The following is a 12,287-nucleotide window of genomic DNA, read 5'->3' as shown; positions in this document are numbered from 1 at the left end:
TTGAACATAATAATCATGAATTTATTGTAAAAAAAAATAATCATGAATTTTTTTTTGACTAAATAAACATGAATTTTGAATCGGGATATATGACATTCTTTATCTAGAGAAAACTATATTTGACCTATTATAACACGTGTTAATTTACGGGCCAAGTTTCACTTGGTCACAAGCCACTGACCGTATGCAATAAGAAGCTTGTGGCCGTCCGATTAAGATATGATGGTTTTGTTATACTAATTAACTACACCATGACTGATTGTATGCAATAGTAACCGCATCTAATCTGATTATTTAATGGGTCTTGTTAACATGTGCATATAGGGCACATGATAATGTATTTTAATATAGAAATTTAATATTTAATGATACAAGATATTTAATGTTTGAAAAGTTAAAATGCACAAATTTTAAGGCATAATTTCTATTTTTACTACCTTAACATGTGTCATATATGCACATGTTAACATTCTCCTTATTTAATTTAATGGTTTAATTTGCATAATTTTTTTTTTCTAATAGCTAATCTTATTCAAAATGCTTAGACACTAAATATGAATAATATTTTAGTTGGAATTTGAATTTGATTCACCCCATTATAGAAGTCTAGTCGTCAATTTGAAACCGGATGTCGTCGCACTTCCGATTTATGGGTGTGGGTCGGCCTTATTGCATGAGAAATTTCCGCTTTCCTTGGTCATATCTCTTTAATAAACAATTCTTTATCATAAGAAATGTGATATTATTAGTGGTTAAGGTCATTATTACTTTCGATCATGCAATTCCAACATAAGTAATAAGACGTTTATTAATGTATCCATCATCATTACATAGTCTGAGATACGTGCGGTCTTTGGAAGACCAATTATGAATTATGCAAGGGGGAAAAATCATTTTGCATGTCCCACTTGAGAGTAATTAGTGTCAATAAAATGTCACTTCGTTATTTTCCATACATCCAAACAGTTTGATTTCCACTAGTTTTTGTTTTCATAGAACCGGAACCAGACAAAGTATTTGAATTCATATATTGATTGTTGGATCTTTCTATATTGTTTTAGCAAAATTAGGTATAGATGTATTTTTGAGGTGTGGTTAGTGGCCATGTACTTCTTTATCCATATCATGCAATTTTTTTTCTTTTCACATAGACAAAATATAAACTATTGAAAACTTACACATAAAATAGGGGATACAAGTTCGAACCTCTGTCATAATGTCTGACATAATAATTTAGATATATAATTGAGCTAGAATTTATGGACTATGCAATTTCTTTTTATTACTAACCCAAATATTTTTTTTATTACAAAGAATTAATATTGGAGCATGAGAAAGCCAAACTCTAAACACAGAAAAATACAACAAATAAAATCCCCAAATTAAACCATGCAAAAGCAAAATTACCTACATAGAGAGATTAAATAAACAAGGAAAAGAACAATCCCAACAAATAGCCAACATATTGACTCTTGACTATCTCAAACATAAAGATAGGGTTACCAAATATCCACTTCCCAGGAGAGATAATATAACATGATCCACCGATTATTCAACATTCATAATTTTTTATAGTATTAACCCTCTAATATTTATAAGAAGAAAGTCCGAGTAATTCAGAGTTCGACCGCAAAATAAGTTTGACTGTTTGATAAAGAATTGTTTTCACTATTGAGAAAATAACATCATTCCATAGAGTATTGTCTATAACAAGCCAAGAGCATTGGTTAAGAAAGTTATAATGGAAATTTTTGTCTTATGAATATAAAGTAAAATACTTGTCAATATTATAACTGTTTGTTTAGTGCGAATTAGAAACTCCACATTTGATGAAAATGTAGATATTGAACAACATATAAAAGTCTCACAATTGCATACCGTAAATTTTGCGCCGAATCGAACCACCTAAAAGTGGCTTACCACATTTGAAAGGAAGTCGCACGTAACGATCAAAATGATGAGAAGACCGATAGAGCAACCATGTAACACATAAGATAGCACTAGGGTTCAGATATTCATTTCTTTTGTCTAGTAATTTAATGACTAGATAAGTGTAAAACAAAAAAAGAGAATATGAGATTCAAACTCTAATATTTTCATCGATATTCCTAGTAGCTAACAATTGAATTATACTTCCGGTACGGGTCCACGTATTCATTATTGGTTTTATTATAGACATTCTTGATATATGGTTCCTAATTCTATATATATTCTTTTGGAGTATCAAACCGCTAAGAAAGCCAGCAAATTGAACTCTCAAAGGCAATTGTGTCATCGTAGAGAATTTAGATTAATTCTACTATCTTTCTCTCTCTCACTCTCTCATACAAACTACAAACCGACTTGCTTTATCTTTTCTCCACTAACACAAAAAGACTCACCACCCTTTTGCTTTTCTGTTTTTTTTTGGATTGTTGTAGCTAGATCCACAACAAAAACTAAAGATGATCCAAGAACTCTTTGGTAATGGTGCTAGTGCTTCCCTCTTAGCAAATGAAAGAAACTACTCTTCCATTAATGGAGGAGGAGGAGGAGGAGTTGGAGGAGTTTTACTTCAACAACCAACTACTCAATCTCCTTCTACTTCTCCATGTCCATCTTCCACAACCACACCCACCACCGCCACCACCACACCAACCGCCACCACAACATCAGAAAACCAACAACATCTGAGGTGTCCAAGATGTGATTCATCAAACACAAAGTTCTGTTACTACAACAACTACAACCTCACTCAGCCACGCCATTTCTGCAAGACATGCCGTCGTTACTGGACAAAAGGCGGCGCTTTACGCAACGTCCCCATCGGAGGTGGCTGCCGGAAAAACAAAAGCATCGGCATGTCAAACACCGCGGCAAAAACAACAACAAACAAGATGAAAACAGTTGCTTCTGAGTTTTTCAGGTCAGCAAGTAGTCAGGGGTTCGATCACGTGGTAACACCACCAAGTCAAATCCTTTGGGGTTCTCCTCAAAATTCTCATATACTTTCTTTGTTTAGATCTAGTCAAAACCAAAGCCCTAACCCTAATCATGTTAAGGAAGAAGGAAATAATAGCTTATTAGGGTCCCATATTTCTCACATGATGACTTCTCAACCGTTGATTTCATCAAATGTTTATGATGATGGTGTTGGACATGTTTTATGCAACCCATTTTGGAGAAACAATCATGAAAATCAAACTCAACAACTACAAAATAATGGTGGATTTGTACTTGGGGAACAACAACAACAACATCATCAAAACAGTGGAATCCAAGAACTTTACCAGAAGCTAAGGTCATCAACAACATCATCATCAGGTAATAATTATTGCAGTGAGATTGCAGCTTCTTCACCAACAGTGTTACTAGGGAACGTGGCTTCAAATCCATCTTCTATATCAAATATTTTGGAAACAACTTCAGTTACTGGTGGTGAATTAGGGTATTGGAATCCAATTCCAACTCTTACTTGGTCTGATCTTCCAACCACCAATGGTGCATATCCATAATAACAGTAAAAGTAACAACTTTTTTTTGTTGACCGTTCAAATCTTCTTTTATTATTAGGTAATAGCATAGGTTAAGCATGTGTATGTATTTGAATTGACAGTGAAATTTGACAAAATTACCGGTGCCACACTGACAGTGTAATTTTGTTGAAACTTCAAAACATAGTTTTTGTCAAAATTATGGTGGTTCACGTGATTATGATAATCTCACTGTTAATCAAATTGTACACTTAAATTTTATCTTTTTGTTTCTTTAGTGTGGTTGTAATTTTGGATTGGTTTGCTTTGGGTGGTATATGATTATATGAATATGAATCTAGTTAACTAGTATTTTTTTTTTTTTTTATCTCCCTTTTCTTGATTGCCTTCGATATCAGTTACTCCCTCTAGTTAGATATATAATCAAAAATTAATTTTTTTAGATTTATTGAAAAAGTAATGTATTTAATCTACAATAATAATTGAAAGATTATATACATCATATTTTTTTAATAAATTTTAATTTTTGCATATATATGGAACGGGAAGGAGTACATGCTTTATATATGTGTAAGGTTAATTAGTTGATGGTGTGCTCGGAAAGGTTATTAATTTGGAGGCCATAGAGTTTAAAATTTTATATGTATAACGTAGTACATTTTCAATTCTTGATATTTGTTAAGTTTCTTCATTTTATGTATATAGCTTGCTCCTATAGTTTTATTTTTTTTTATTTTTTTGTGTAAGTAGCTTGCTTCTAGTTCTAGTTTACTTCAAACCCCTAACAATTACTCCCTCCGGTCCTTTTTATAAGAAACACTTTGAAATTTTTATTTGGTCCTTTTTATAAGAAACACTTTGACACAATTCCATTTGTACCCTTATTAAATACAATCAAATAATTCATTATAATGCTAGTGCATTAATTAGAGAAGTCTATTTCCCATGCTAGTCAAATGTTAGTTTTGGAATATAACATAAAATGTTAGAATCATTAATGAGAAAATTTACCTTCCTTGGTCTGTGTGATTTTGTCAAAGTGTTTCTTATAATAAGGACCGGAGGGAGTAATTATATGCTTTAATTGTATCCAAATGAATGCTAACCTAGTGTTTGGTTGAGACATCTTTGAAGGAATTCTATGCAGAAGGTCCATGGTTCAATTCAAATATATACATAGGTTAACTTCTCCCCTTTTACTAATGAACTAGTAATAGTTGTCTCTTAAAAAGTTTATTTCATAATTAAATTGTATTCGGAGAGATTTTTTGTTTGGTATAAATTATTGTGAGGATTTTATTTTTGATCAAGTAATTTAATGGTTAAAATTTCTAACCTTCTTCATTATTTGTAAGGAGTCTACTGATCTAAATGAATAATTGAAAGTTTTTGAATTTAAATTCCGACACACTGAGTTTTGTTTTCGGGATTAATTGTGGGATTTTACTATAACAAATGTGAAAATTTAATTAAAAAATTCCAAGTACTCCCTCCCGCCTTATTTATAAGCAAAAGTTAACAAAATATTTTGGCCTCAAATATAAGCAAAATTTACAAAAATCAACCTCATTTAATGCTATTCTTCCAAAAATATAATTATTAATTGTTTTACTTTTTAACATGATTGTAGAGTCCCGATGCATATTTAATATATTGTAATGTCATTTTAGAAATTTCAATAAAAATATCACATAAAATTAAGATAAAAATAGTACTCCTTAATAAGTGTGCAAGAAAAAAAATTTGCTTATAAAAGAGGCCGAAGTAGTATAGCATAACACTTGATTTTGGTTCTTATATAGTATATTCTACTACTACTACTTTATAAAAGAAAGAGTAAAGCTGGTGTGGGATTCACTTCTTGGTCCACTAAAAAAGTTTAGGGTTTAGTTTGTTTTTCATAATGATAAAATTAATCTAATTAATTTATTTTCTTGAATTAATGATCTCTTCCTTTTATGTTGTATGATCTACATTCTTCCCTTTTATTTCCAATAATAATCTCTTCTCTTTCTATATCTTTTTTCGATCTACACATATAGTCTCTGACATGGAGCTGGTGGTCCACGACAGTGGGTGGGTAGCATATGAAAATGTAAGGCTTTGTTTTGTTACGAGAAATCAACGAACCAAACTTTGGAAAGAGTTTCCTCAAACGGCATTGCAGATTCTTGCTGTTTCCTATTCATAGTGAAAGAAAGAATCCACACTTACACTATACCCTGCTGCAGATTCTTGTGTTTCTCCGCTGTATTGTCCTAATAAATAAATTCAATTCTTTTCCTTCAAGTACATAAATTCTTATCGCAATCTTTATCTATCTATAATATTACACACGCATGCACCATCTAGAAATAGATATCTTGGTTCTTTCTTGGAACAATGCAATTATAACATATTGTATTTGTAAAAGAATTAGTTCAACTAGTTGAGCTAAGGGTTAACAAAGTTGAAAGTCCAGCCGGAGTTCAAATTTTGGCAAGGTGTAAAAATAAACGGGTTAACATAACAATTAACAAAGTTGAAGGTCCAGCCGGAGTTCAAATATTAGATAATAATTGATATATACTTAAAAAAATCGAAAAATAAAAATGTCAATTTACAAATTTATTTTCATAAATCAAAACAAATGCATTGAGAGAGAACACTTTACTATAATAATAAATTTGAAGCATATGTTCTTAAAGAAAATGCAATCAAATGTAGCCGATCGATCCACCATAAAAATTGCAAATTATGTTTGAGTTCAAACATCGTGTCATTGTCATGTTTAATAAATATGATAATATGTTCAGCTAAATAAAAGATAAATTATAGTTTTTTTTTTTTTATATATTTTTATAATGAGTTTTTTCGTCCAGGCTAAAAAGCTCTAAAAAAATCTAGGCTCAAATTATTATGCTCAATCTCGCCCTATGTTTTAGTGGGCTTGGCAGACCGACCCAAATAGACTAGTCCATTTTAATAGCTCAAGATGAGAGTGATAGAAATAATAGAAATTAGAGAGAGTATTGTGTACTAGAGAACATTGATCAATAATTATTTTTTTTGGTCTAGCATTGATCAATAATTTTAATCCATATGTGTTTAATCAATTTGGTTTGATTTTTTATAGAAGAATAAAACCGAAAACTAAACTAAAAATATTTGTGTGTTTCATTCACTTCAACATTTTACCTTTACTTGAGAGGCTAGTTCAAACCTTTTTTCTCATAATGTGGCAAACAAGATTACAAGAATGAGGTGATGAAATTACTTTTTATCATGATTACAAGAAACAATACTCTAATGAAACATAAAATCAATTAGGAGACTCATTACTGAAATAAATATGCCCATTTTCCTTTTACATGTGACAGTCACACCCTCGTAACTGAAATTTCTAAACAAAATAATGTCAAGAATAAAAATAAAAGAAAATTAAGCTACAAACTTAATTATGCCAATAATCAAATTCTTTATCTCCTTCTTTTAGTGCTTATAATTTGGGCAAATGTTTAGCTTTCCCACAAAACAATACATTGGCAGGGACATTAGTCTCGGTGTATAGGCTTTTCTCATTGTTCCACACCCTCATATACAACTCTTGTCCCAAATATCTACTTTCCCATATTGCAGACCTTAAATTCCACATGCCCTTATTGTCCAATGATACCAATATGGCAGTCCAAGAATTTGGATACACCTATTTGTTCATGCATGCAAGAGAAACTCTAGTTAGTTAAATATAACAAAATTTTGGAATAGAACTATAAATAATCAAAATAATCTCACAGACTGCACAGTTAAGTTATGTTTGAATTGACTTATTTGAATGTGTCTAATCTACTGACATAAGCTTTGAGACTATTTGGAAGAACTTATAAAAGAAGTTCATGAAAATTTTCATAATTTTTTTTCAGCTCGTAGAATATATAAAAATAATTTATTTTAATTTTATATTTTATTATAAAAACAACTTACTTAAATTTATGCATAAATGTTTATCATGCTAAGTGTTTTTGTTATAAACTACAAATAAGGTATTTATCCAAACAGACTCTAAGTCTATTAGAAAAAGTTGAATTAGTGACAGAAAATATCGATGTACCGACCTGAACAGTGTATCGTGTAATACCATCGACTAGATTGTAAGTCTCTCTCACATTGGGTGTCCATTTACCATTGCCAAATCTAAATTCAATGAACACAAAATTATTAATTAATTTTATAATGATAAATTTAATTAAATTAAACCAAATTGGTAAAAAAGAAAATAAAAAAAAAATGTTTTACCCGACAACATAGAAGCTAGATCCATCCATGTGCCATGATTGAATAGTGTTTTCATTGTTCTGAAAGATTATTTCTGTAAAGTCATGAAGGGTAAAACCTATGACAGATGTTCCAAGTTTAGCAGAGTTTCCTGAAAAAGAAGGAACATCCTTGATTGTATTGAGATCAAATATTCCTGGAATGTTAAACCAATCAGCAAGCTTCAATGGAGTGCTTGGATTTATGTGTGAAATTCCATTTACTGCATATCTTAATTTTCCATTCATGTTGGATTTAGAATTTGCCAATTGTAATGTCCTTAAGATAGGGATGGTTCCATAGTGGAATGATCCTTGAGGGTTTGGTCGTGCTGCATTTGCTGTCAAATTCAATCTTTGTGAAAAAAAAGAAGAAAGAAAACAGAGTTAGAAACCAATCATTAAGCGATGCCCAAGTTAAGAAATTTTTATTTATTGCTTCAAAAATTAATAAAAATTATTTATTTATTTTCTAAATGATAAGCACTACTGAAATTCACATAATATTTATGAGGTTTAAAATTCGAATAAAGACGTTCAACCTAACAATATCGGCATTTGTCAATTAATCTGGAGTTTATAAACATAGAAGATGAAAAAAAAAATTAATATGCGCACAATCATATACTATAAAAAAGCAGTATTATATTAATGTCAAAAAAAAAACAAAACAAAGCAGTATTATAACAATGAAATTTGATTAGAAATATGTAATATTATTGGCATGATTAGGATTAGGATTAGCTGCATAAAGCACCACACTATTCACATTGTTTTAAATCTCAATCATTGATTTAGGATTAAATAGACGGAATATGCCCTCAAATGAATCATTGATTTAAAATTACACAATAATAAAGTCATATGTGAAATCTCAGACGTCCATTGTAGATTGGACGGTTAGGATAAGTGTGTGTAGTCCAAAACTATTATTTGTTTATTGACATTATTTTGGGGAAGAGTTAAGGACAAAAGAATAGTAATAATTTATTTAATAACATACTAATATTAAATGTTTTAAAAAATATTTTTTACATTGTTGGTATATAATGGCTAAACTTATTATTTATTACTAAATTTTTTTTTTTCTAAATTAAAAAATTTAGTATTTATAATTATTCATCCACACATCATATTTCATCATGACTTGTATTTAGGTAAGTATAAGATTAAAGAATGGACTTGACAAAAAAAAAAAAAAAGAATGGAAATTCATTGAAAACAAAGCAACAAAAAAGAAGGAAAAACAATACCTGATGGTCCTAGCTTGTCTAATGGACCAATCTACATCAGTTGGGCCAATGGGTAATTGACCTGAGGCCTTACTATTGGAACCAGAATAACGAAGTGTTGCTGTAGTAGTAAGAATAGGATTTGTGAAACGACTTGATGTAACAATGTAATAATCACCAATTGATTTATCAAGTGTCACCAAAACTGTCATTGATTGTCCAACATGAATATCAAGGGATTCATATGTTTCTTGCAATGTATGAGCACCTTCAACTTCAATGAGTTTCAATTTATGGCCTTGAATTCTAAAGTTGATTGAGGTTGCTAACCCAACATTGGACACTCTGAATTTGTATGTCTTTCCTAAAATAAGTCAATTTTTAAACAAAATTAGTTTATGATGATTTCAATTAAAACCCAAAAGTATCCTCATTTGAAACTTTTAGTACTACATTCGTCCTTAAATATATGATTTTGTGCACTATATCATAAAAAATAATCAGTGTATTTGTACTATATATTATTGCTAAACTTTTGATTACTATAAATAATTTATACAGTTAAAAATTTGAAGTGTCCATATAAAAAAGATATGGAACTTTTTTTAGAGAATCATATATTAAAGGACGGAGATGGTGAGAAACAACATAGTGAATATCGGGTGATGTACCTGCTTCTCCTGTAAAGACACCTACATCTTTCTGACCATTTATAAGTAGAGCATCCGGAAAGGGAAGAGTCTTTCCAAGATCCAATAGTCTCCTTAGTATCTACACATAAAAATTACACAATTTAAGTGATCAATTATTTCTAATAGATCATATTACACATATAAAAAAAAATATATATGGATAAAGGAGTTAAGGGAAGTGAGTTTTGTACAAACCTTGTGGTTGGTCTTGTACCAATCACCAACAAGGAGGGTGAATTCTCCACTAGGGATAACATATGGAGTGTCAATAACAGATCTTTGAGCAATATTGAATCCTCCAAAACCACCAGCAGCTTTATGGATTTTAGTTGTTGGGAAATATGTGTAAGTTCCAATTTGATCTTTTACTTGAAATTTGTATGTCCAATTGGTGTTAGGAGGGATTGGACAATTGGTTCCTAAAACTCCATCTTGCCATGATGTCCTTCTTTGTTTTATTCCACTCCTGTTTATTCAAAGAGCAATCAAATGAGTGAAACATTATTAGTTTATGTTTGATTTCCATGTCAGAATTATGGTGATCCAACGTGATTTTTCAAAAATCACCGTGATTCTGACTTACTCATTGTAATGCTAAACATACACTAATTTAGTTTCTCAAATTTAGAGGACATGCAATTTAGTTCTTGAGATTAACGAGGTGCGATTATATCAGCACTATGCATCAGATCCTATCATAGCTTTGCTGATAAGTTATTGAAACCAATTAAGTTTAAAAAATGGTCTCTAGAAAAAATAAGTGTTAAATTGAGATATATAAAAAGACTAATGTCATTGAAAATTTTCAATTTTAAAAAACTACTACTAATAGTGGAACAGAAAGACTAACCATGTAATGAGGAATTTATCATCCAACTTGTTAATGACATTTACAACAATATTGTCATTAGTGATGGCTTCAATTGTAGGGCCTGGAAATTGACCATTGATAAGAATGCCCTGGTAAGAGTGTAAATAAATATTAAACACTTTTTCAAATGTGAAAGAATGAGATTTTAAATGGCAGGGAAAAAAATAAAATAGACCTACCTCTTGAGGAACACCAAGAGGAAAGATTGTTCCATAAGTAATTTCCCATGTGAAGAATTGATATCGGTCTTCTGCAATAACCGAAATTGCACTCCAACAAGCCAAAATTCCAAGAAAAATTGGAGTTAAAATGCCATGCTTCATCTTGCCTTATAAAAGTAAGGGACCCTAAATTAAGTACCCTGTAAGTTTCAAATGTATGAGTTAATTCATTGAACATAAAGAGAATCATGTCTTGAAATGATGTAAGCACTATCCTAGTTTATGAAATATTAGACAATTCATCTATTTAATTTCATCTAATAGCTTATTTATTTGGCGGATGATGGAAATTGGATTAAGTGCAGTCGTGACTGCAAGAATTAACAATTGAGAACCGTCTGATTAAGATCAAATGGTTAGATTTTAAGACGGTTTTTTTTTTGTTTAATGTAAAATCCTAAAATAACAACTGAACCGTCCGATCAAGATCGTTTGACTGTATGACTACACCACTTTTTGAATTCACTTAATCCAAGTCTTTGGGTTATGACATGATCCAAAAATACTATCCACCATAAAAAATAAAATCCAAAAAGACTCTTGCATTACTTAGTCTATATTGGAATTGACGAGTTTGACAGAATCACGATATGTAACTATGATTTTGACAAATTATACTTTAAACTTTCAATAAAACTCATCGTAATTTTGAATAAACGCTTAAGATTTTGTGGTTGATATATGTGGTGAAAATTTAAAGACTAAAATATAGCACAACTACTAATGACAAAAGAAGTTGAATGTGGATAAACTACATGGAAAAATAATGGTTTAGTAGTTAAGATTGAATGAGGAATTTGAAAACATACCAAATTAAAATTCTAAGTTCCTCTTGAACAGAGGAATAGAGAGAATGAGATAAACTAATATGAGGATGGAGTACACAGTGATAGAAGTAATCTTATATATATTAGGATTGAGTACAAAAATGGATGTATGCACATATTACAACCATATGCATTGTCAACATTACTCGTTATTGTTTTTTTAATAATTTCAAAATTAAAAGCTCATGTGTTTCTAAGTTGACTAGAATTTCTTGAAATTAACAAGATCCACCGAGTTACTTATAAAAAATTATTATTAATATCCTAAGATTGCTTTAGATTTAGGAGAAGGTTATTCAAATGGTTTAATAAGTGAAAATGTGAACTAAGATGAGTTGGATTTTGTTGTAACATTGAGTCGGTGGTGGCGGGAAAAGATGGAGGGAGTAGAGATCTGCGGTTGCGGCGCAGCCGATAACGGATCATCATTTATTAGTTTCCATTTCCACTTTCCGGTTATTTATTAAATATTGGAGTAAATTCTACGATCTTATAGTAATCTAAATCTATGACATTTATTAAAGCCTTCCTAAAAGAAAAAAATTTGACATAATTAAACTGGATTATGTTGGTTAGTTTGGTGGTGATTGGCGCTGATTTTGGTAGAGACGATCACAGTTCGATTACCCGCAACTGTAATTGGAATGGAGGCGAAACCACCTGTTGTCAGAATTTATCT

At 30.6% G+C, this 12,287-nt stretch overlaps 2 protein-coding genes across 2 annotated transcripts; one reads left to right on the top strand and one right to left on the bottom strand.

Moving 5' to 3' along the window:
* Positions 1–2,223: 2,223 nt before the first annotated feature.
* LOC123881618 (dof zinc finger protein DOF2.4-like) lies at positions 2,224–4,113 on the top strand. Its single transcript, XM_045930340.1, has one exon. It carries the CDS (start codon positions 2,445–2,447, stop codon positions 3,492–3,494), a length of 1,050 nt encoding a protein of 349 aa, XP_045786296.1. The 5' UTR covers positions 2,224–2,444; the 3' UTR covers positions 3,495–4,113.
* Positions 4,114–6,606: 2,493 nt separating this feature from the next.
* On the bottom strand, positions 6,607–11,803 carry LOC123881617 (L-ascorbate oxidase homolog). Its single transcript, XM_045930339.1, has 9 exons — positions 11,591–11,803; positions 10,740–10,921; positions 10,540–10,649; positions 9,885–10,155; positions 9,669–9,768; positions 9,019–9,361; positions 7,749–8,120; positions 7,568–7,646; positions 6,607–7,158 (listed from the first exon to the last, which is right to left on the bottom strand). Exons 2-9 carry the CDS (start codon positions 10,881–10,883, stop codon positions 6,952–6,954), a joined length of 1,626 nt encoding a protein of 541 aa, XP_045786295.1. The 5' UTR covers positions 10,884–10,921; positions 11,591–11,803; the 3' UTR covers positions 6,607–6,951.
* Between the last annotated feature and the right edge of the window lie 484 nt (positions 11,804–12,287).

Source organism: Trifolium pratense, linkage group LG4 (genome assembly GCF_020283565.1).
Source record: "Trifolium pratense cultivar HEN17-A07 linkage group LG4, ARS_RC_1.1, whole genome shotgun sequence".
NCBI classification, from domain to species: domain Eukaryota; kingdom Viridiplantae; phylum Streptophyta; class Magnoliopsida; order Fabales; family Fabaceae; genus Trifolium; species Trifolium pratense.
Note: the sequence above shows the minus strand (reverse complement) of the source record. Positions and strands in the feature narration are given on the sequence as shown.

Coding starts and splice junctions, on each gene's coding strand:
- LOC123881617 (XM_045930339.1), bottom strand. CDS start 10,883: ATGAAGCATGGCATTTTAACTCCAATTTTTCTTGGAATTTTGGCTTGT. Junction 10,650..10,739: donor CTCTTGGTGTTCCTCAAGAG/GTAGGTCTATTT, acceptor CACTCTTACCAG/GGCATTCTTATCAATGGTCA. Junction 7,159..7,567: donor TTACACGATACACTGTTCAG/GTCGGTACATCG, acceptor ATGAACAAATAG/GTGTATCCAAATTCTTGGAC.
- LOC123881618 (XM_045930340.1), top strand. CDS start 2,445: ATGATCCAAGAACTCTTTGGTAATGGTGCTAGTGCTTCCCTCTTAGCA.